General features: G+C 51.7%; 1 protein-coding gene across 1 annotated transcript; it reads left to right on the plus strand.

The window, feature by feature from the left end:
• The first annotated feature begins 1820 nt into the window (after positions 1-1820).
• Positions 1821-21592, plus strand: LOC106737957 (immunoglobulin kappa light chain-like). Its single transcript, XM_059723449.1, has 4 exons — positions 1821-1881; positions 2116-2451; positions 17199-17438; positions 21495-21592. The coding sequence occupies exons 1-4, from the start codon at positions 1833-1835 to the stop codon at positions 21590-21592; spliced, it is 723 nt and encodes a 240-aa protein (XP_059579432.1). The 5' UTR covers positions 1821-1832.
• The last annotated feature ends 215 nt before the right edge of the window (positions 21593-21807 follow it).

Genomic DNA, 21807 nt, shown 5'->3' on the forward strand with positions numbered 1-21807 from the left:
GAAACTTTTTACCCCTTTACTCTACTGTCATAGACTTTCTGTGCAGCAGGACAACCCCAGCCATCTTGTTTGGCCTCCTCCATTCTCCGGGCAAAGAGCTGGACTCAAGGAGATCTGGACTCCAGGGCACAGTGCCTCCTGCTGCTCCAGGATATCTTGCCCCAAGACACCTAGACTGCATTGAAAAGTGCAGATTGATCAGGACACCAATGCAGCCAGGACGAGCAGCCCAGGAGGTTTGGTTTCCAGGTGCTTCACATCATCAGTGGTGTCAAACACCAAAGCCTTGGGGTGAGTCTGGCCCCTAAACAAACTTCTTCATTTACCAGGCTGCATGCACAGACATCTTGACAGATCAGTGGTTCTCAGGCTTCTTAAACTTGAGGCCCCTCCACAGCTTGGGGAATTGAGTGGTCCCACATGTGAAATCAGATCTACTTATCGTAGCGCTGCCCTGCCTGAGGAGGGGTGAGGAGCAGCCGGCAGGGAAGAGCATCCCAGCGCTGAGTGGGGGAGCGGGAGCTGCTGGAAGGGAAGAGCCTGAGCTGATCTCCACACTGCAGCCTGCATTTATCTTGCTTGTCTAACCTCTCCGAAAAGCTCCCTTCACAGGCTGTCCAGTGCCCCATGCTACCCTGGCACCCGGGCTGACTGCCATAGATGGATGCAGGACGGGAAGAGTCCAGTCCCTGAGTGTCCATGAGCAGGTGACAGCATGGAGGGGACATGAAGGGGTCAGGAGGGACATCAGCTCAGAAATGCAGTAAGAGGCACTGAGCAGCCCTGGCCCTGACACCCCAGAGTGAGCGGCAGCTGACAGCTGACAGAGGATCCTCATACTGTCCAGAGCCGGGTCTCCTTCTCCAGGTCAGACTGGCCATGTGTTACATCCCCTTCTCCTCCCGCCACACGGGGCACAGGGTGACACAGCGCAGGGCAGGACTCCAGCATGGCCTGAGCTTCCAGCCTCCCACACTGGTGTTTAGTGGGGGCCAGTGGAAGGGACTGGAGAGCAGACGGTGAAATCCCCAGGTGACATCCTGACCCTGCGGCCGTGGGAGCTCTTCACTCATAAAAAAGGAGCCCGGTGTTCGCTCCCAGTTTGTCCACATGACAACCTGTGTCTGAGCACTGGGAGCAGGGAAACACTGAGCAGGATGGGGATGGTCAGCAGGGAGGCAGAGCAGAGGAGGTCAGATGGTCCACAAACAGCACCTGAGACTCATTGATTTCACAGCAGATGCGAACTGAGTCTCCTGAGTGCAATGGGGAGACAAAGCCCTCTGTAGACTTTTTTATTTTTTTAATTTGCTGTGATCCAAGCCAAATCAGACAAATAAAGGTCAAACCCATGAGTTAGTCCAGAACCGTAAGTGGCCCTACCACAGCAAATGTCCTCCGCCCTGATCTGAGATACAGATGTTTCTAACACCTTTGGCTGGCGTCCTACTTGCATGAAACCCCTGGAGGCTTGGGGGTTTGGACATGTCCAAGTTTGGTTCTGCACTGACTTGCAGATTTGGTATTGATTTGGCTGATTTGGCCCTTTGTAGAACTGCTCAGGAAGACAGGAGCCAAAGCCCTGGCATGAGAGACCTGCACCTGGTCCTGATCCCCGTGGGGAGCAACACTGTTTGTAATGGCATCAGGACAGAGCGGGACTGTGTCTGCCCCTGCCCTGCAGGCTCTGCCCTGGGCCCAGGGGAGGCACATTTACATAAAGCTGCTGCTTTGCATAAGGACTGCGCCCTGCTCTGGGGAGCAGCTATAAAGGGGCTGGTTTAACGCTTGGTGTCTCTCAGCTCCGTGTCAGTCGGTGCAGAAGCAGCAAGATGCTGTGGCAGACTCAGCTCCTCTGGCTCCTCGTGCTCTGGGCAAAGGGTAAGGGCAGCAGAACAGAGCCTGGCGCAGACAATTTGTTTGGTCCTGAAACTCAGACAGTGTATAATGTCTCTGAATGCCATGGAGGAGTATCCCATGGTCAATTTAACTACTTTCTAAAAGTAAATGGGGATATTAAAAGTAAATGTGTGATGGGGGAAACGTCCCTTTGCTAATCTCCATCACATTTTGCTTCTTGATGTGTTCTCTACACAATCATTTCCCCTCATGCAGGCTCCAGCGGAGACATCCTTGTGACCCAGACTCCAGAGTCCCTGGCAGTGTCCCCAGGAGACACAGTCACCATCAAGTGCAAAGCCAGCTCCAGTGTTAGCAACAGCATGCACTTCTACCAGCAGAAACCAGGGCAGGCTCCAAAGCTCCTTGTGTATGGCACAAACAAGCGCCCCTCCGGGATCCCCGACCGGTTCAGCGGCAGTGGGTCTGGCACCGACTACACTTTCACCATCAGCCAGGTGGAAGCTGGGGATGCTGGAGATTATTACTGTCAGCAGTATTATAATACCCCTCACACAGTGCTACAGCCCCGTACAAAAACCTCCCTGCTCTGCTCAGTCCTGCTGCTCCCGGCACCAGCTGCTTCCTGCCCAGCCACAGGCCAGGGACTCTCCTGCCCCGGTACAGCATGAACAGGGGCTGATCTTGTTTAGGGCTTTTCCGCATCACTTCTCCCCCTCAGTCACAGATCTTTGTCTTGGCCCCACAGACCTCACACCCAGGAACTCCTGGCAAACTGCTCAGCCCTCTCCTTTGTGTTACTCAGAATTATTTACCTGAAACAAACCCATGTGATTTACCCCTGGGATTTTCTGCTTCCTTAGGCACAAGTCTTATTCATCCTCTGACACATCCATGTGCATCGGGTAGACATTCCCTGTCTTAGCCTGGACTTTCACACTGAGGGGCCAGGCACTATTGTGCTGGAATGCCTTGATGCCTCCAGCTGATCCTCTGCTTTTCCACGCTAACAAGGCCAGGGACAGCGGGGCAGTTTCAAGCAGGTGAAGCAGCATGTGGGGAAGTCTGTGCCCTGTCCCAGGGCTATTTATACGGTTTCCTCTGTGCCTGTGTCATGCCAAAGCAATTGAATTCAAAGCCTCACTCCCTGCCAGAACCGTGTCCCCCTGCCTGGGCACAGAGCCAGGCTCCCTCTTGCTTGTTCCCCTTCTCTTCCTATGAACCTTCCCACTTCTGTGTCCCAATGGCTCAGCTCATGCAGGAAGGCACCAGTTGTCATTTCCTGGCATGTATCCTGGGGTTGCGATGAGAGACAGCAGGATCCCTGTCATTCTTAGGGGAGATATGGGTCCCAAAATCATTTCCTGGAGAGATGCCTTCACCAGCAGCCTCCTGGGCAAAGGTGAGTGCCTGCCACTGCTGTGAGCTGTGTCACCCTGGCAGTCTGGAGCAATGGAAAAACATCTTCCATGCAAACATGTCCCTGCCCTCTCCCAGGATGACACTGCATCAAACACATCCCTGTCCAGGAAGGAGGCTGAGAAGAGACCGGGTTTCACTGAATCAGCACCTTCCTATTGGTAAAATGGTACATACAAAAGGTATCCTAACAGGGAAAGAGAAATATAAAACTAATTTGGAAATAATCTGGTTAATCTAATGGCACCTTCTGGCCAGTAGACAGCATCATGAGACTGCTAATTCTTGCTCAAAATATTCTCAGTATAATCTTATTATGATAACGCAAGACAATTGCAGGAAATTTGTCCCCAAATCAGATCAGAGGTGATATGTGGCCAGGAGCTCCAGGAAGAATGGATGTACCTATCCATTGCTTTCCGAAGCAAACCAGCCGGCATTTCCCCTTTTCAACAGGTGCAAAGATCTCACTGTGCACATTACAGCCCTGTTTTCAAGTGCTAGAAGTGAAGGCTTCATTTGAGACCAGCATAACCAAAGCAAGCACATTACCTCCTATACACCTGCTCGGTGCCCCTGGACTTGCACATCCCCCATGAAAAGCACAGTGGTGCCTAGCACCTAGAAACCCTCCTCCAATGAGGAACCAGATACTGAGCAATAAATAAGAGTCTTAGTGACCCTCTCTACTGAAGAGCGATGTGGAAATGCTCTAATGAAAAGCAGGATTTCCTCTCAAGCAACCAGCACATTCACACTGAGCAGCCACTGCTCCGCTGTCAGCAATCATCTTCTAGGAGCATTTAAATTAACAGGTGTGTTGTCACAGAGGTTAGTAACAGCTGGACCTTGTTGAACTATGACCTTAGATCTAGCAGGTAGGGAGCACTCACCAGGCTACAGCGAAATGAGGCATCAACAGGCAATCGAAGCTGAGATGATGACACAGATTTGAACATCTGAGCTCTGCTGAGTTGATCAAATCTGAATGGATTCGACTGATTTGGCCCAAGACACATAATTTAAAAAATAAAATAAAATAAAATAAAATAAAATAAAGAAGATGATGTGCATCCCCCAGGAGGGAGTTCAGGATCTTTGGAGTCAAGACATATGAGAATATGTGAATGTGCCTGTTCATGTGGTGTTGACCCTTCTGCAAGTTGGTGGAGGTAAACACATTCCTGGTTGTCCCGACTCAAGCCAAATGTTAACATCTGTAGTAGATTTGCCTCCATCAACACGGGGTGAGCTTACTGAAAGTGAAGCAACTGGCTTTCGTGCCTTTTTCTGCCCTTGAACAGGTAAGCTCTTTTCTGCATGGCTCTTCTTCTTCTAACTTTGTAAGGGTTGGGGGTGGGAGAGAGATGAAGCTGGCATAGTGCATCGGTCTATCTGTCCAGATCAATGAACTGCTGTGTCCTCCACCTCCAAAGTGCTGAAACCATTAAAAATGTAACTCTGAATACAGGACATCAAATACAAAGCCCCTTTAACATCTTTCCATTCACTTCCCTGAGCAATCGAGAGGGCCTGCTACAGTGAACACTGAAATAATGCCCTGTCTCTAGTTCCTGCCCTGGGGACACTCTGCACACTCCATTTACACCCACTGAGCGTCCGCACATGGAGGCTGCATTATTCTGGTGAAAATTACAATGGCCAAGATTTCCTGCATGCGAGATGAAAACCAGATATCTGAACTTCTGTGCTCTGCACCTCCATGGTGCTGGGACCATTAAAAATGCAACTCTGAAGAGATGGCATCAAATCCAAAACCTCTTTAACATCTCTCCGTTCACTTCCCTGAGCAATCAAGAGGGCCTGCTACAGTGAACACTGCAATAATGCTCTTTCTCTAGTTCCTGCCCTGGGGACACTCTGCACTCTCCATTTACACCAATTGAGCATCCGCACCTGGAGGCTGCATTATTCTGCTGAAAATTACAAGGTCCAAGATTTCCTGCACATGTGATGAAAACCCTTCTGTAAACTCCCATCAGCCACTTGGCCCTTTCAGTGCTAAATTCCCTAGAAGCACCAAACTCCTGCTGTTTTGATGACCCTGGACCCCTGCTCAACCTACTCCTCCTTTAGCATGACCTGCAGCTGTGTCTTCTTGACAATGCAGCCATGAAGGGGACAGGAAGCCTTAAGCATCTTTTATCTGAACCTCGTATATACATGTCTTTCCATATGTAACCCTTAAAAGATGCCGGATCTGAGGGGTTATAAGCTCCTGCTGTCCAACAGTGAGCTTTGGAGCACCCCAAGTCAAGCACCATGATGTTATGGGTGCATCTGATCTGACTCCTCATCTCCATGGTTGAAGGTACGTAGCACAGATGTTGCCTAATATGGACTTGGAGGCCAACACCGCAAAAGCAGATTCACCCCAAGGTTTCTCTTTTTCCCTCTTTCCTAGAATCCAGTAGGGACATTGTTATAACACAGACACCAGCCTCCCTGACAGTGAGCCCTGGAGAGACAGTCACTATCGAGGGCAGGGGAGCTGCTTCTGATACAGTGTGCTTGGAAAATCGAGAAGGAAAAATTGTGGTAACGGGACTGCTCATACTTAGATTGATTCATTGGGTGCCTAGACACACAGCGGGGAGGGGACGCTTTAATTAGAACGGTTCCCAGACATCCGCTCTAATTAAAACACGGCAGCTTCATATGTATTAATTCCCTGCATGTCCCAGCCGCCTGCGGAGGGTTCGGGATTGAGAGTATGGTTGGGAGTAGAAAGGTAAGAAAGATTTCTTGACTTAACAAAAACACAACTACGCGTAGTAAGAAGACAAACAATGACAGACAAAAGCAATTCTCATCGACAACATATCGGCAGTCCCCTCTGATGCCTGATACACAGCAAGCTTCTTTTCCTCAAAGTTCAGCAAAGTCAGGAGTCCCTGAACAACACTGTCCAAAGGGGTACTGGGAAGGACCCTGGACTGCTGTCCTTGGGCTCTTTGAGGTCCACAGGCCCACTGATCCATGCAACAGCTAACTAATCCTTTTCACAGAGCTGTATCTTCCTTCTGAATGGTTTCCAGATATTCCAGCTCATATATAGCTTCTGAATGATACTGATAACGAATGACCACTCAGATTCCTTTTACTTCAACTGTCCTTAGACTGACCAATTAGGAGTACAAGCCTTGCATTTCTTTGATAAGGTAATTTTAACTACGCCACAACACCTTACTACTTCAAGGCTTTGCTAAATTTACTAGGCCTTACTTTATACAAGGCCTCACTACATCTTAAAATTTAATTAGGCTTTTAGCAACAACTTACAGCTTAATATCTAAACAAATATAGAAAAACACTTGGTCTAATCTTCATAGGGCCTTCAGCAAACACCTTTATTACAGACATAATTTCAGCTGTCACAACTGCATGTTTAAAAAATGTTCACGGGACACTCAACGAGACATTTGATGAGCATTATTTAAAGTGCCCCAGTGGCCATTTTTAAACCCCAGGGGCAGTCAGAGAGAGGGGGCTAACCCCTTAGTGAGTGGGAGGAGGTGGCTGAGTGGAGCTGGGCTGGGTCAAGCTCCGCCCAGGCCCCTACTTGGCCCAGCCCCCCAGGGAGAGAGAGAGGTGGGGGGGTACTCACCTGTCCCCCTCCAGTAGGGCAGGGTCCCCCAAATCCCGGGCAGGCCCCCCTTTTGCCCAAAGAGCAGCTTCCTTGATGGCAGGCCCACTGCGCATGCACGCAGCTTAAAAGGGCCCGCCAACAGGGAAAAAGCCCCAGTTAGGCTCAGAAGCCATGAGGGACACGCGGGTGAAAGCCCATTGCGCCCCCGCTCCCCCGAAGCCCCCCAGAAACCCGCCAGCAGCCACGGAGCCCCTGTCGACCCCCAGCACAGCCAGAGGTAAGCAGGGCCCATGGAGAGAGGGGGTAACCCCTTAGTGAGTGGGAGGAGGCGGCTGAGTGGAGCCGGGCCGGGTCAAGCCCCGCCCAGGCCCCTACTTCGCCCAGCCCCCCAGGGAGCCACGTGACCGGAGCCACGTGAACAGGCTGTGCAAACAGGCGTGCTTCTCTGCCGGCATGTGAGTTAACGCAGAGTTCGCACGGCAGGGTACACAGGAGGGTCCAGGACCCTGCCAGCGTGCCCCGCAGGTTAGACAGTCCCAGCCATAGCCAGCCTCCCAGAGGCATGACACGGATGGGCACGTGCCACACCCCGAGGATCCCCTCAGGCTCTGCGCCCCCCCGCCCCCCCTCTGGCACCCCAGAGACGGCCACCCAGACGGAGCCCCTGGTTCCGGGCTCCACGCAGACGGAGCCCCTGGCTCTCAGCTGCGGGGGCTGCCTGTCCCTTTTTCAGGCTCTGGGGCCCGGGAGCATGGTTACCTCCCCTTGTGGGGTCTGCTCCCTTGTGGGGTCTCTGGCGCGCCAGCTGGAGGAGCTCCAGGCCACAATCCAGAGACTGCGTGCCATCAGGGACTGAGAGCAGGAGATAGACTCCTACTGCCAGGCCCTTCTACCCCGGGAGGCGGAGGGTAGGCCACAGTCTCCCTCCAGGCCAAAAGAGGACTCCGGGACCTCCCACTCTGTCCAGCCAGGAGCATGGACCAAGGTGGTCAATGGCCCTAAGGCCTGCCGCACCAAGGGCCCTGCCCCGCCAGAGCTGAGCAACAGGTACGCACCTCTTGCCACTCCAGCTGACCCTGCTGAGTTGCCGGCCCCCATAGGCAACATGGGCCCAACTGCAGCTCCCGCCCCTGCTCTCCCCAAGACAAAATGTAAGGTGTTTGTTGTGGGAGACTCCCTCCTGAGGGGGACGGAGGGGGCAATCTGCCGCCCTGACCCCTTAGCCCGGGAAGTCTGCTGCTTCCCGGAGGCCTGCATCTGGGAGATTGCGGAGAGGATCCCAAAGCTCCTCAAACCCACAGACCACTATCCCATGCTCATTATTCAAGTGGGCACCAATGACACTGCTCGGAGCACTCCCAGCCAGGTCATGGGGCACTACAGGGATTTGGGAGCGGGGCTTAAGGGTCTGGGGGCACAGGTGGTGTTCCCGTCGATCCTCCCAGTCTTAGGCTATGGACTGAGGAGGGAGAGGAGGATCCATGTGGTCAACCAAAGACTGCAGCACTGGTGTCGTCAGGAAGGCTTTGGCTTTCATGACCACAGCCTGCTCTTTGGTGAGAGAGGCAGCGAGCTGCTGGGAAGAGATGGCCTCCACCTCTCTCCCCTAGGGAGGAGGCTCTTCTCAGCCAGACTGGCTGACCTGCTCCACTGGGCTTTAAATTAAGGCCGCTGGGGGATGGGGGGATTACCACCACTACTGGCCCGCTGAGCAATCCTTGCAAAGCCAGCGGGTCAAGGCACTTAAGGGAGCCCACCCCTGCCCCAGCCCTGGTAAAATCTGTGGGCAGGGAAGGAGCCCCCCAGGGGACACTTGCATGCCTGTACACAAATGCCAGAAGCTTGGGGAATAAGCAGGAGGAGCTCATCCTCCTGCTTAATGCAAACAATTATGATGTCATAGGGATAACAGAGACCTGGTGGGACTCCACCCATGACTGGACCATGAGTATAGATGGCTATAACCTGTACAGGAGGCATCGTGTAGATAAAAGGGGCAGGGGTGTAGCTCTCAATGTTAAGAAAAGCTATGCGTCCCTGCAAGCCGATATTGGCGACCAGGGTGGATGACTGGAAACCCTCTGGGTTAAAATCCATGGGGAACACAGCACAGGGGACACAATGGTGGGAGTCTACTACAGACCTCCCACTCAAAGTCCTGAACTTGACCAGGAGTTTGCCCAGGAACTGTCTGAGGCGGCATGCTCCAGGACCATGGTTGTCATGGGTGACTTCAATTACCCGGACATCTCGTGGGAGGATTGCTCAGCAAAACCTGAGCGGTCACAAAGCTTCCTCTCGTGCATGGATGACCTCTATCTGACTCAAGAAGTCTATGGGCCAACGAGAGGCAAAGCGCTGCTCGACCTGGTACTGGCTACTGGGGAGGACCTAGTCGGCGACCTAGTGATCGATGGGAAGCTGGGTGACAGCGACCATGAGCTGATCACCTTCACCATCTGCCGAAAAGCTGGCAAGTCAGTCAGCAACACGGAAGTCCTTGACTTCAGGAAAGCCGACTTTGACAAGCTCAGGAGGCTTGTCAGTGAGGCCCTAAGGGACTGTGACCACAGGGAGAGGGGAGTTCAAGAAGAGTGGTTGCTCCTCAAGGGAGCGATCCTCAATGCACAAACTAAGTCTATTCCATCTCGGAGGAAAGGCAGCAAGAGGGCACAGCAGCCCCCCTGGCTCTCCAGGGACCTAGCAGACCTCCTGAGGCTAAAAAGAAAGGCCTACAAAGGATGGAGGATGGGAGTCACCTCCAAGGAGGATTATTCTGCACTGTTCCGGTCCTGTAGGGAGCATACCAGGAAAGCCAAGGCTGCAACTGAACTCCAGCTAGCTTTGAGCATCAAGGACAATAAAAAGTCCTCTTTCAGATATGTGGGGAACCAGAGGAAAAGCAGGGGAAACATTGGACCCCTGCTGAACCAGATGGGGCGACTGACAACTGACGCCCAGGAAAAAGCCAACCTATTAAATAGGTACTTTGCGTCGGTCTTTCATCAATCTCATGGGACGCCCATGCCCGCTATGGGACAGGGAAGTCCGGGTGAGGGTGATACCCTGCCTTCCATTAATGCTGACTTCATGAAGGAACATCTGGAGAAGCTGGATACTTTCAAGTCAGCTGGCCCTGACAATCTTCACCCCAGGGTACTCAAGGAGCTGGCGAGCATCATAGCCCAGCCTCTAGCATGGATCTTTGAAAACTCTTGGCACTCTGGTGTAGTGCCCAAAGACTGGAAGAAGGCCAATGTGATGCCTATCTTCAAGAAAGGGAGGAAAGTGGATCCAGCTAACTATAGGCCCATCAGCCTGACTTCTATCCCAGGGAAGATCTTAGAAAAGTTTATTAAAGAGGCCATCCTTAATGGACTGTCCGACACCAACATCTTAAGGGATAGCCAGCATGGCTTTGTTGTAGGTAGGTCTTGCTTGACCAATCTCATTTCCTTCTATGACCAGGTGATCTATCACCTGAACAAGGGAGAAGAGATCGATGTCATATATCTTGACTTCAAAAAAGCCTTTGATCTGGTTTCCCATGATCACCTCTTTTGGAGAAACTGGGCATTTGTTGCCTTTGGTCCTCCACGATCCACTGGCTGGAAAATTGGCTCCGTGGTCGGACCCAGAGGGTAGTAGTTGATGGAAGTCACTCATCATGGTTTCCTGTGACCAGTGGGGTCCCCCAAGGCTCTGTCCTTGGACCCATACTGTTCAACATCTTCATTAATGATGTGGACACTGGAGTCAGAAGCGGACTGGCCAAGTTCGCAGATGACACCAAACTTTGGGGCAAAGCATTCACACCAGAAGACAGGCGGGTGATCCAGGCTGACCTGGACAGGCTCAGCAAGTGGGCGGACGGGAATCTGATGGTGTTCAACGTCGATAAATGCAAGCTTCTGCACCTTGGGAAAAAAAACCCACAGCATCCTCATAGGCTCGGCAGTGCTATGTTGGCTAGCACTATGGAAGAAAGAGACTTGGGGGTCATCATTGACCACAAGATGAACATGAGCCTGCAGTGCGATGCTGCGGCTAGTAAAGCGACCAAAATGCTAGCTTGCATCCGTAGATGCTTCTTAAGCAAGTCCTGGGACGTCATTCTCCCCTTGTACTCAGCCTTGGTGAGGCTGCAGCTGGAGTACTGCATCCAGTTTTGGGCTCCACAATTCAAAAAGGATGTGGGGAAGCTTGAGAGAGTCCAGAGAAGAGCCACGCGCATGATCAGAGGTCAGGGAAGCAGACCCTACGATGACAGGCTGAGAGCCCTGGGGCTCTTTAGCCTGGAAAAGCGCAGGCTCAGGGGTGATCTGATGGCCACCTACAAGTTTATCAGGGGTGACCACCAGTATCTGGGGGAACGTTTGTTCACCAGAGCACCCCAAGGGATGACGACTGAGTCGAATGGTCATAAACTACTACAAGACCATTTCAGGCTGGACATAAGGAAGAATTTCTTTACTGTCTGAGCCCCCAAGGTCTGGAACAGCCTGCCACCGGAGGTGGTTCAAGCGCCCACATTGAACACCTTCAAGAGCAAACTGGATGCTTATCTTGCTGGGATCCTGTGACCCCAGCTGACTTCCTGCCCTTTGGGCAGGGGGAGGACTCGATGATCTTCCGAGGCCCCTTCCAGCCCTCATGTCTATGAAATCTGCGAAATCTATGAAATATGCACATGTTGCTGTGGCAATACCTGAACTCATCAGAGCACATGTAGAGGCACCCACTGATTTTAATCCTAATTATTTCCCCACAGGAGAATTTGAGGGATGGAGCCTGTGCCCAGTGACATGAGTGCTGATCCCAGGAGCTGTCATCACATCCCAGGCTGAGAGTACAGCTGCTCATCAAACATCCCTGCAAGTCCTCATTACCACCCTTCCCCGCCCCGCACACACTGTCTCCCTGTCATGAGCACTGGGGCCACAAAGTCATGCACAGGGTCTCAGCTGGGGACCTCATCTTCAAACCCCAGCCTCCTGGGCCAGTTGGACCTTCCCACAGTGCCGGCACTCCCTTTCCTGGCCTTCTGCCCTGCAGCAGTGCCCACCCTGGCTTGCATCCCCCAGCCACTGGGGAAGCCCCAGCAAGCCCCATGTCGTAGGGAAGTCATATAAAAGACTGGGTGGGCATCAGGGGTGGGGGGTGGGGGGAACAGTGGAGCCAGGCATGAGGCAGACAGTGCTGGGGGGCATCTGACTGAGCGGAGGACCCTGAGGCCCGGTCGACAGCTCCTTGGAGAGGACTGCGAGTTGCTGGTGGAGTCGGGTCCCGCAGGGGAGGCGCTGCTGAAACAAGCCCCCTCCCCTTGGAGGGAAGCCCTGGGACAAAGGATCCCTCCTGGTTAAACCCGTAGGAGTTGAGGTCCCCCTCGCTAACTGGAATCCAGGGGTAGATGTGTCTTATATTGTGTAAAGCTGTGCCTGGACTTTGTAAGACTTTTATCCTGATTGTGGATATGTTGTACGATATCTGATGGGATTGGTTTAGTTTTGTATAATTGGTTCCTCATTGGTGTGCTGCCTCCTGACACCTCCCCCCACATCCCCCCCCCCCTTCTTTTTTATATCCAGTTGTACTCTGCCAATGGTTCCTCTGGCTTCACTGTAAACTAGCTGTTGACCCTAACTTTCCTGGTTCACCCAACTGGGTATCACCCCTCCTCCTCGCGCGGGCATCCTGAGGACTCCCCAGTTGTGCCAGGCCTCTGTAGAGTGCAGGGTTGAAAAAGCCATCCCCGAGGTGGGCTGCCCATTAGGACAAGCACCCCCAGGATGTGGTTCTGGTTCCTGGCTTACCATATAGTAACTACTTATCTGTATACCCTTAGTGATGTTGAATGATATCATTGGAAATACTTACTGGAAATTTTCCTTTACTTTTCTGTATATATTGGATAAGAATAGCATGTCAAAGGAGGTTAACTTTGGCTTCTGAATAGATCCAGAAGTGGCATGGGTCTCTGCATCTATTATTTGCCTGGCAAATCAGACCATGGCATCTCTGCATCTATTCAGCAGCCGAAGCTTAGCTACCTAAAGGACACTCATGACTTAGAAGCAGGTGCCAATTGCCTTGATACTCTTCATTGCTCCAGCACCTGCTGGAGTGGCTTGATGTGGTTTGGTTTGGTTTTGGAAGGGTGGGAGCGGTTATGATTTTGATTCCTGATTGGGTTTTTCAAATTAAAACCTTTTGAAGCAGCTTGGGCACTTTTCTGCATCTTTACGTGAAACTCTTTGGAACAGGGTCATCCTTTGGGTGCATATTAGGGCTGTGGGAAAGTCACCAGCTGTTTTGATTCAACAATGTTTCAACTCATTTTTGAGCTTGAAAACAGTGAAATCAATTGTTTTGAATTTTGAAGCAGCCAGCAGGCAGATGGTGGGAGAGAGGGGAGAAGCAGGGCTGTGCTCCCAGGGGCTCAGCTCCCCAGTCCCATAGATTTGCACCTCTTGAAGCTGTCCTGAAGCTATGCAATGGTAATGATGAGAGACTGAGATTTTTCAGACATCTGCTGCAAGAACAATGAAGCCAAACAGCATTGGCAACTCTTCAAGGCACTTCTCAAAACCCTGACTGCAGGTTAACAGTTGTTAGTGGGAAAAGTCAGCTTGAAGCAGGATAATTTTACAACTGCATGTGCTCTGGCTCCTTTTCTCTGTGTTTGAAGGTAGATCAGGGCTCTTCTGCAGGTTTCACAGCTCCAGCAGGTCTGTAGTGTCATCATCAAGAGCTCAAGATTTATGGGCCAGGCACCTTCCCCACAAAAAAGATGAGACTGTCTTGAGCATGAAGCTATTTTCAACCCTTGGCTTATTTTTCTTTGCATCCTCACTTCTGAGCCGTTAGGATGCACTCAGGCATGTCTGCAAGTTTTCACCACAACCAGAGGAGCTGGAAAACATCTGGTTGTAAATTTAAACTCAGATGCTCAGGTTTTCAGGTGCTCTGGGAATCTGAAAGGCTCGGACTTAAAAAGCATTAGAAGCAAATCTGTTTAAACTGCCTTGTGATGACCCCCAAGGGCTGGCACCTGCAGGAGCTGGAAGCAGCTCTTCACTAACAGCCGTCTTCTTTCTCCCCTTTCCAGGGCTGAACGGAGACATTGTGGTAACTCAGACCCCTGCTTCCCTGGCAGTGTCCCCAGGGGAGACAGTCACCATTCGGTGCAACCCTTCCAGCCCCGTCGGCAAAGAAATGAACTTGTACCTGTTCAGATGAGAGGCAAGTCCCCGGCTCATGATTCACCATGCAACGAGCTGCATCCCCGGAGTCCCTGAGTGGTTCAACGGCACACACAGCAGCAGTGACCTCACCTTCACCATTCGCGGGGTGCAGGTGGAAGATGCAGGCAGCTACTACTGTGGGCAGGATTACAGCTTCCCTCTCACTGTGTTACACTTCAGCACAAAAACCTCTTCCTTCCCGCAGGGTTGGCACAGACAGCAGGACACAGCAGCTGTGCCTGACCCATACCCAGACGTTTGGTACTTGAGAAGAGCTCTGGAAAGGAAACACGACTGGACTGCTCTACTTTGGATTCAGTGCTAGGAAGGAGTCCAAAAGCCTTGAAGGCCCCAAAGCCCATGGGGGTCCCAGAAAATCTGTCTGCTAACATCAGGACTTTTGAATCAGGTTCAGACAATCCCTCCTGCAGTGATGAAGCAATGACAAAGCCAACATCCTCATATCATTGTGCGAGGGTGGAGCTAGTGCAAACCCCATCACAAGTCAAAGACCATAACACAACCTGGGTTTCTTTTCAGTGCTAAGTAACAGTGCAGCATGTGTGATCCAACCAGGGATCATCTCCACTGCACAGGGAGGTTATCCGGCATGCCACCGAAGCAATAAGCCCCTCCGCGAGGGTCCAGATGCACACAGGTGACTGCTGTCACTCAGCTCACACCTCCTTTCCACCTGCACACTCAAAGCAGCAGACTCTGTTCAGCACTGTCTGAGAGGTGCAGCCCATTCAGACACTGCCCCTCTTTAGAGTTACAAATCTTGGCCATGTGTGGGGAGAAATTACAGCCACATTATTGACCTGAGTGACAGGAAGGTCTGTGGTGCACCCCATGGGGATGGAAAGAAGAGAGACCTTGGTGGGGAAGGAACCCACCAAATAGGAAGAAGAGGGAGCAGACAGCGAGGTAGGAGATGGACTTAGGAGAGACAGCAGAGGATGGGATCAAGAGAAAAGAGGCTGCTGACACTTTCAGTAGCTGCTCCAAGCTCCAGGAGCTGTGTGTGTGAATCCCAGTGGTAAAAACAGCCCCAGAAAGTCACATGTCTTACCGTGACCTGGCACTGTACAAAACCAAACACTCAAACAGGGGCTTTGAGTAGCCAGCCAGCCTATTCCCTTGGCAAACATCCCCAATAAACATCTACTCGCCTTTTATAGATAGAGGAGGGGAAAGGAGGGGAAAGAATGAGATCACTAACATTTTAAAGCATGACTTGGACTTTCATTTTGATGATACCCTTTATCCATTTTATCTTTAGTGCCAAATAATTGTCACAATCAAAACACCCTGCCTGATGGTCTTTCAGGTGGCATTTACAATGGTAACAATGGCCCCTTTGGGTCAAGATGGGCAGAACTTGGCTGAAAAGGTTCAAAACTGTTGCCATTGGTGTCACTATTGGCACAGTCTGCTCCTGTTTCCTTTCAGACAAGTGTACACAAAAGAGCTGGAGCGGAGCAGCAGGGAGACCACATTCAATCTGTGCCTGATGCTGGCTCCTAGTCGCAATGTCCCTGCTAGAGAAAGACATGGCACAGTCTCCCCACCCCTGTGAGATCCAGCAAACACCCATGGCTTCAGACTGGTTAGGACTTTATTTTGAGTTGTGTTTCTGGTAATGGGCTTCCAGAAGTGCTGCAACAGCTGCAGACCTGGTCCCAAGACAGAAGGGACAAGCAGACAAGCACATTGCAGCAGGTTAAAAGGTGAGGGAGAAGTACTGCATATCCAGTACTCTGTGATAACCACTCCTGCGCTGTGCCAGCTCCTATCCCACAGTAAGTGGAGGCTGAAGAGTGGTATGTGACCCGGGCTATTGCAGTAATGGCTAAGCTGCCCCAGGTTAGCATTCACTTACTGTGGGACAAGAGCAGTGACCACACGGCAGAGGGTGTGGAGAAGTCTGGGCTCCCTTAAAGTACAAAGTAAGTCTTTCTACATTCACACACTTATGGTGTAGACGTCTAGCACAACGTGAGGATTGAGGAATGGGCAGAGATTTGACGCTATGGGAGGAGCAGTATCCATTTAGTTAAACAGCTGAACCCTGTTTGGAGGAGCAAGGCTGGGTTGGAAGAGAGGAAATCACAGCAAAGACGGTACCCAGCATGTGTGTGATGTCCTGTGGTAATGTGGAAAAGGAGACAGGGTCACACTGGGAGTAGCAGGGAGGAGGTTTGCAACAGAAGAGCAGATAGTGTACCTATATCAGGGAGGGAATAAACTGGAGGAAAGGGAGAGGCTAAGAGGAAGGAGGGAGCCAGAGGAATAGTGGGGAAGAGTGGGATGGAGGTGCTTTGGCAGACACAGAGACTGGGGAGAGAAGAGAAACCTCAGCCCGAGTGAGAGGGAAAACGGGGCAGGCAGCAGGGAGGAGAGTCTTGGACAGACTGAAGTGTGGATCAGCAGTGGAGCCACTGGAGGCTACGGGGTTACACGGTTGCAGAGCTGTGCCAAGACTGTAGGCTCCTGGAATGGAAAAGTCGTGTCTTCCCATTTAGGTGAGTGAAGCTTTCCCTGCTGGGAAATGGCATCTGCACCCAGGAATCAGGGCTGTCTCTAGCCCCTGCCCTGCAGGATCTGCCCTGGGCCCCAGGGAGGCGCCTGTAGAGCTGCTGCTTTGCATCCGGCCGCCCAGTGACTGCGCCCTGCTTTGGGGAGCAGCTATAAAGGGTCTGGTTTCACGCTTGGTGTCTCTCAGCTCTGTGTCAGTCGGTGCAGAAGCAGCAAGATGCTGTGGCAGACGCACTTCCTCTGGCTCCTCGTGCTCTGGGCAAAGGGTAAGACAGGAATAGCAGAGAAATTAGTGGAAAATATGCAGCCAGAATGTGGATTAGGATTATGATACTTTACAAATGACTGAATTGTTTTAACTATTGCAGGATAGATCTTCAGTCCACTGGCTGTCTTCACGGGCATAAATATAACTGTTTTCTAAAAGGTCATCATCAATTTAAAAGATATTTTATTTATTCACATAAACAGGGTCACACTTAAATTGTCTCATGTATTTTTCATATTATCATGTTCCCTCATCGCAGGCTCCAGCGGGGACATTGTCATCACTCAGACTCCAGAGTCCGTGGCGGTGTCTCCAGGGGACACAGTCACCATCAAGTGCAAAACCAGCTCCAGTGTTAGCAGCTACATGAACTTGCACCAGCAGAAACCAGGGCAGGCTCCAAAGCTCCTTCTGTATGGCACAAGCAACCGCCCCTCGGGGGTCCCCGACCGGTTCAGCGGCAGTGGGTCCAGCATCGACTTTACATTCACCATCAGCCGTGTGGAAGCTGGGGATGCTGGAGTTTATTACTGTCAGCAGGGTTATAGTGCCTCTCACACAGTGCTACAGCCCCGTACAAAAACCTTACTGCTCTGCTCAGTCCTGCTACTCCTAGCACCAGTTGCTTCCTGCAGTCATAGGCCAGGGAACCAGAACCCACTCCTCCTGCCTATGTCCTCCTGGGGGTGGACCCCTGTCACCTCCGCCCTGGACAAAGCCAGGGACCCCCATGCCACCAAGTGGGGGTGAACACGCCTCCCTCCACAAGCTGCCTGCAGCTGAGACCTGCCTGACAGATGGCAGCGGGGGGAGTCGTACACCTGATAGACAATGCGGGATATCCCCGCTGGGCTGCAATCAGCTGCCCTGGGCAATCTGCAGCATGCAGGCAGTTGCGACCCTGCCTTCTGGCCTCATCCAGTGCTGGCATCTGGTTGCCTCCCTCCACCGAAGGGTGAACATGACTTCTGTTTGCTCCTGATATAATCTACACAACTCAGAAAAACCTGCATAGATGTTATTGATCCTGTTAGCCTACATGTCTGTATACACAAAGGAGCATGTTAATACTGATGGCCATGAGACAAGGTGATACTGAGGCTGAAGGGAGCAGTTAGGCTGCGATGGGGCTGCTAAGTCAGACAAGGGCTCAGAGGAAAGCAGAGGAGACTGATCAAAGCTGGAGAGAGGGGAGGTAATGACCTGAAAAATGGAGGAAGACATTTTAAGGACACATTGCACTGGATTCTCATTGACCCCCCTGTAGATGAGCAGTGACAACACGGAGGGCACCGGGGTTAGATGGACACAGATCTGGTCCTAAGAGAGACAATAATCACATGCGTGGACTGGAAATAACAGGACTGCTCTGCTCTTGTCCAGTCGTCTACAGCTCCTGCACTCTCCTGTCTGCAAAGGGGCACAGGAAGGGAAGCGTATATGTAGAGCTGCTGGTTTGCATACGGCTGCCCCAGTGACTGCGACCTGCTCTGGGGAGCTGCTATAAACAGTCCAGTTTAATGCCTGATGCCCTCAGGTTATGGCTGGGTTAGAGAAGTCAAGACGATATCACAGACACAGCGCCTCTGGCTCCTCATACTCTGGATTCAGTGTAAGAGCAGCAAGAGAGAGATTAGCCACCAGAATAAAAACTTGCTGCCATAATTACAATACAGGTGAATTTAGCAATGGGGTAATCATCTGGCTTTGACATCCCTGTTTGATAATATTTTGTAAATAAAGCTGGGAAAAGCTGGTGTCATACTTGTAATGGAAAATCCTTTTCCTAAGACTAACACCTGATTTTATTTGTCTTTTTTTTATTGTTATTGTTTTGATAGTATTTTCCCAGGCAGAGTCCAGCGGGGACATCCTTGTGACTCAGTCCCCAGAAGCCCTAACAGTGTCTCCAGGAGATGCAGTCACCATCAGCTGCAAATGCCAGCTCCAACACCTATGAAGCCATGGCCTTGTACCAGCAGAAATCAGGACAAGCGCCCAAGCTCCTTATCTCTGGCATTACATCACGGCCACCTGGGGCCTCAGACCGGTTCAGTGGCAGTGGGTCGGCACTGATTACACTTTTACCATCAGCCGGGTGGAAGCTGGTGATGCTGGAGATTATTGCTGTCAGCAGTGTTATGATACCCCACTCACAGTGCTACAGCCCCGTACAAAATCCCCTGCTCTGCTCAGTCCTGCTGCTCCCGGCACCAGCTGCTTCCTGCAGTCCCAGGCCAGTGACTCTGCCGACCCGTCACAGAACATTGAGCCACATGTTGGCTTTCTCACTTGGTTATGGATAATTACTGGAATCTCATAGTCCACATGCCCAGAGGTGTCTGGCACAGTGTTCAGGTGCCTCTTGGGTTTCTAAGAAAGTGTAAAAAAAAAGAAAGTGTAAAAAAACCCAAAAAGCCCTTAATACCTGTGGCAGCAGGAAAGGAAACAATTCCCCCGTGGCCCCATGTGGCCACCAGCAAAGCCCAGAGGCAGGAGGAGACCGAATTCCCTCCACCCTGTTCTGCAACACGGGGACAGCAAACAAAGCTCCACACATCACAGACCCTAACTAGAGAGCCATAAGTCCCCTTTCTCTCATCCTGTCATCTCTGCACACTTGTCCCATCTCTTTACTTTTCTTTTCTAACTAAGTCAGTTTTGAAGCACTGTTTCATTCTTCTGCTGCTGAACATGGTCCTCTCCAATGTCACCTGCTCTGGGCTGCACAGCTCTTCCCATCATCTCCCAGCGCTGTGTCGGCGAGGGGAGGGGGCTTCTCCTGGACTTCCAGCTATTGCTCTTCACAGCAAACTCCAGGCATTGCTGCTCCTTGATTGTCCAGGGCCAATGCTTGTCCAATCTCTTTTTGAAACCTCCAGCAAAGGAGAATCCACAAGTTCCCTAGACAGCTTCTTCCACCGACAGGCTCTTCAGATAGTCACAAAGATTGTCTTGATCACATCACACGCATCCCTGGGAAGAAGGCTGAGAGGTGACTGAGTTTCATTATGTGAACACCTTTCCAAGGAGAAAGCCCTGCATACTCCCAATGGGTCTTTATTCTATCAGAGAAAGATGCACTAAGACCTCCTGGAAAGCAGACGGGTTCATCTAATAGCAGCCTCTGGCCAGGAGAGGGCACGATGTGACTGCGAATCCTCCCAGCAGGCTACTCCGGACCTGGTTCATTCTGACCGATGTAAGAGCAGGGCAGGCATCTTCCGCCCAAATCAGATCAGAGGTGATGTGTGGCCAGGAACTGCAGGCCAGGTGCTTATGCTGACACACTGCTTTCCAAACACATCAGCTGGCATTTCCTCTTTGTCTTGAGCAGCTACAAACACCTCATTGTGCACTTTCCAGTCCTGTCTTTGAGCTCTGTAAGTGAAGGCTGCATTTGAGGCAAAACAAGCACATTCGCTCTTCTGCACCTGCCCAGTGCCCTGGGACTTGACGTCCCCCGTGCAGGTCACAGCAGCTCCTACCATGTGGAAGCCCTCCTTCTGCTGAATGTGGGAGCAACCTTGCCAGATGCTGAACAGCAAGTAACAAAGGCCTTTGGGACTCTTCTCGTGAGTTCACCATTCGCGGGGTGCAGGTGGAAGCTGCTGGTGACTACTACTGTGGGCAGGTCTACAATCGCCCTCTCACGGTGATACACTGCAGTACAAAAACCTCCTGAGTGCTGCAGCAACTGGAGAATGAGGTGGAAAGGAGCAGAGGAGGCTGCTTCTCACACAATGTGCATGAAAAATATGGAAAGAACAATCATGGTAATAAGGCTGGTTAGATTCAGATGGAGTCATTGATTTGTGGGTAATCCCTTTTCCCAGGAGAAAATATTCATGGATGGCATCTCTCACGCAGGGCCTGTGATACCCACATGTCAAGGTCTTAGTCATTGCCAGGCAGCTCCTCAGCGAGGAAAACGCCCACCATGCAATCATAGATCCCTGAGGTCGGAGGAGAACTCAAGGGCCGTCTTGTCCCATCTGCTGCACAGGGGCAGGGTGTGCTATGTCCAAGCTGCCCTGGACAGATGTCTACCAGTCTTGAAATCCCCCCAGTGAAAGAGATTTCACAACTTGCCTTCAAGCTGCATCCTTGAGCCCTTGATTTAGGTTTTTATCCAGGAGCAGCACAGCCAGTCTGTAATGATGACCTGTGGATACAGAAAATCTAGATAAGCCCCCATTGGCATACGAGGCTCAGCCTGCTTATCACCCCTGACTCCCCACCCAGCCGCTACAGTCTAGCCAGCAACACATGACCGACCATGTCCCTTACCTTAGGCTGGGGAGAGGATGGAAATGTATCCAGGCCAGGCAGCCCTAGGGTCAGCTCTGATCTCTCTCTGCTCCTCGCCCATCCTGCTCTTCATCTCTGCTTCCCAGCTTTGATCAGGGTTTGGTTGCACAGCTCTGAGGTTACTGTCCCTGCAGCCTGTTAACCACCATCCCCATTTGGACCCCAGGCCTGGCTGCCATGTTGTGGTTCCTGACTCCTGGGCCCATTGTCCTCTGCTTTTTATCTCTGCTTTGTTCCCCCTTAGATCTACATCCAGTGTGCACGGTCCCACAGGAGCCCAATGTCCTGTTACCGCTCATGCACTCAGAGCTCACTGTGTGCCAGCCTGCTGGGCAGGGTTAGATGGAGAAGGGGCTGGATGCTGCCTCATCGGTGGTGTAGTGGTCAGAGCCCTGTGTAGGAGGGAAGAGAGACATGTGCTCCAACCCCATCTGAGTGTGGGGTGCCCAGAACCCAGCTTTCTAGGAAGGTGCCCCAAGGCTCAGCTCCTGGGCCTAACACAGAGGAGCACCTTTCTCCTGTGATCCTAGCACCTGCTAATAATAAGTTTCATGACT

This window comes from Alligator mississippiensis, chromosome 2 (genome assembly GCF_030867095.1).
Source record: "Alligator mississippiensis isolate rAllMis1 chromosome 2, rAllMis1, whole genome shotgun sequence".
NCBI classification, from domain to species: Eukaryota; Metazoa; Chordata; order Crocodylia; family Alligatoridae; genus Alligator; species Alligator mississippiensis.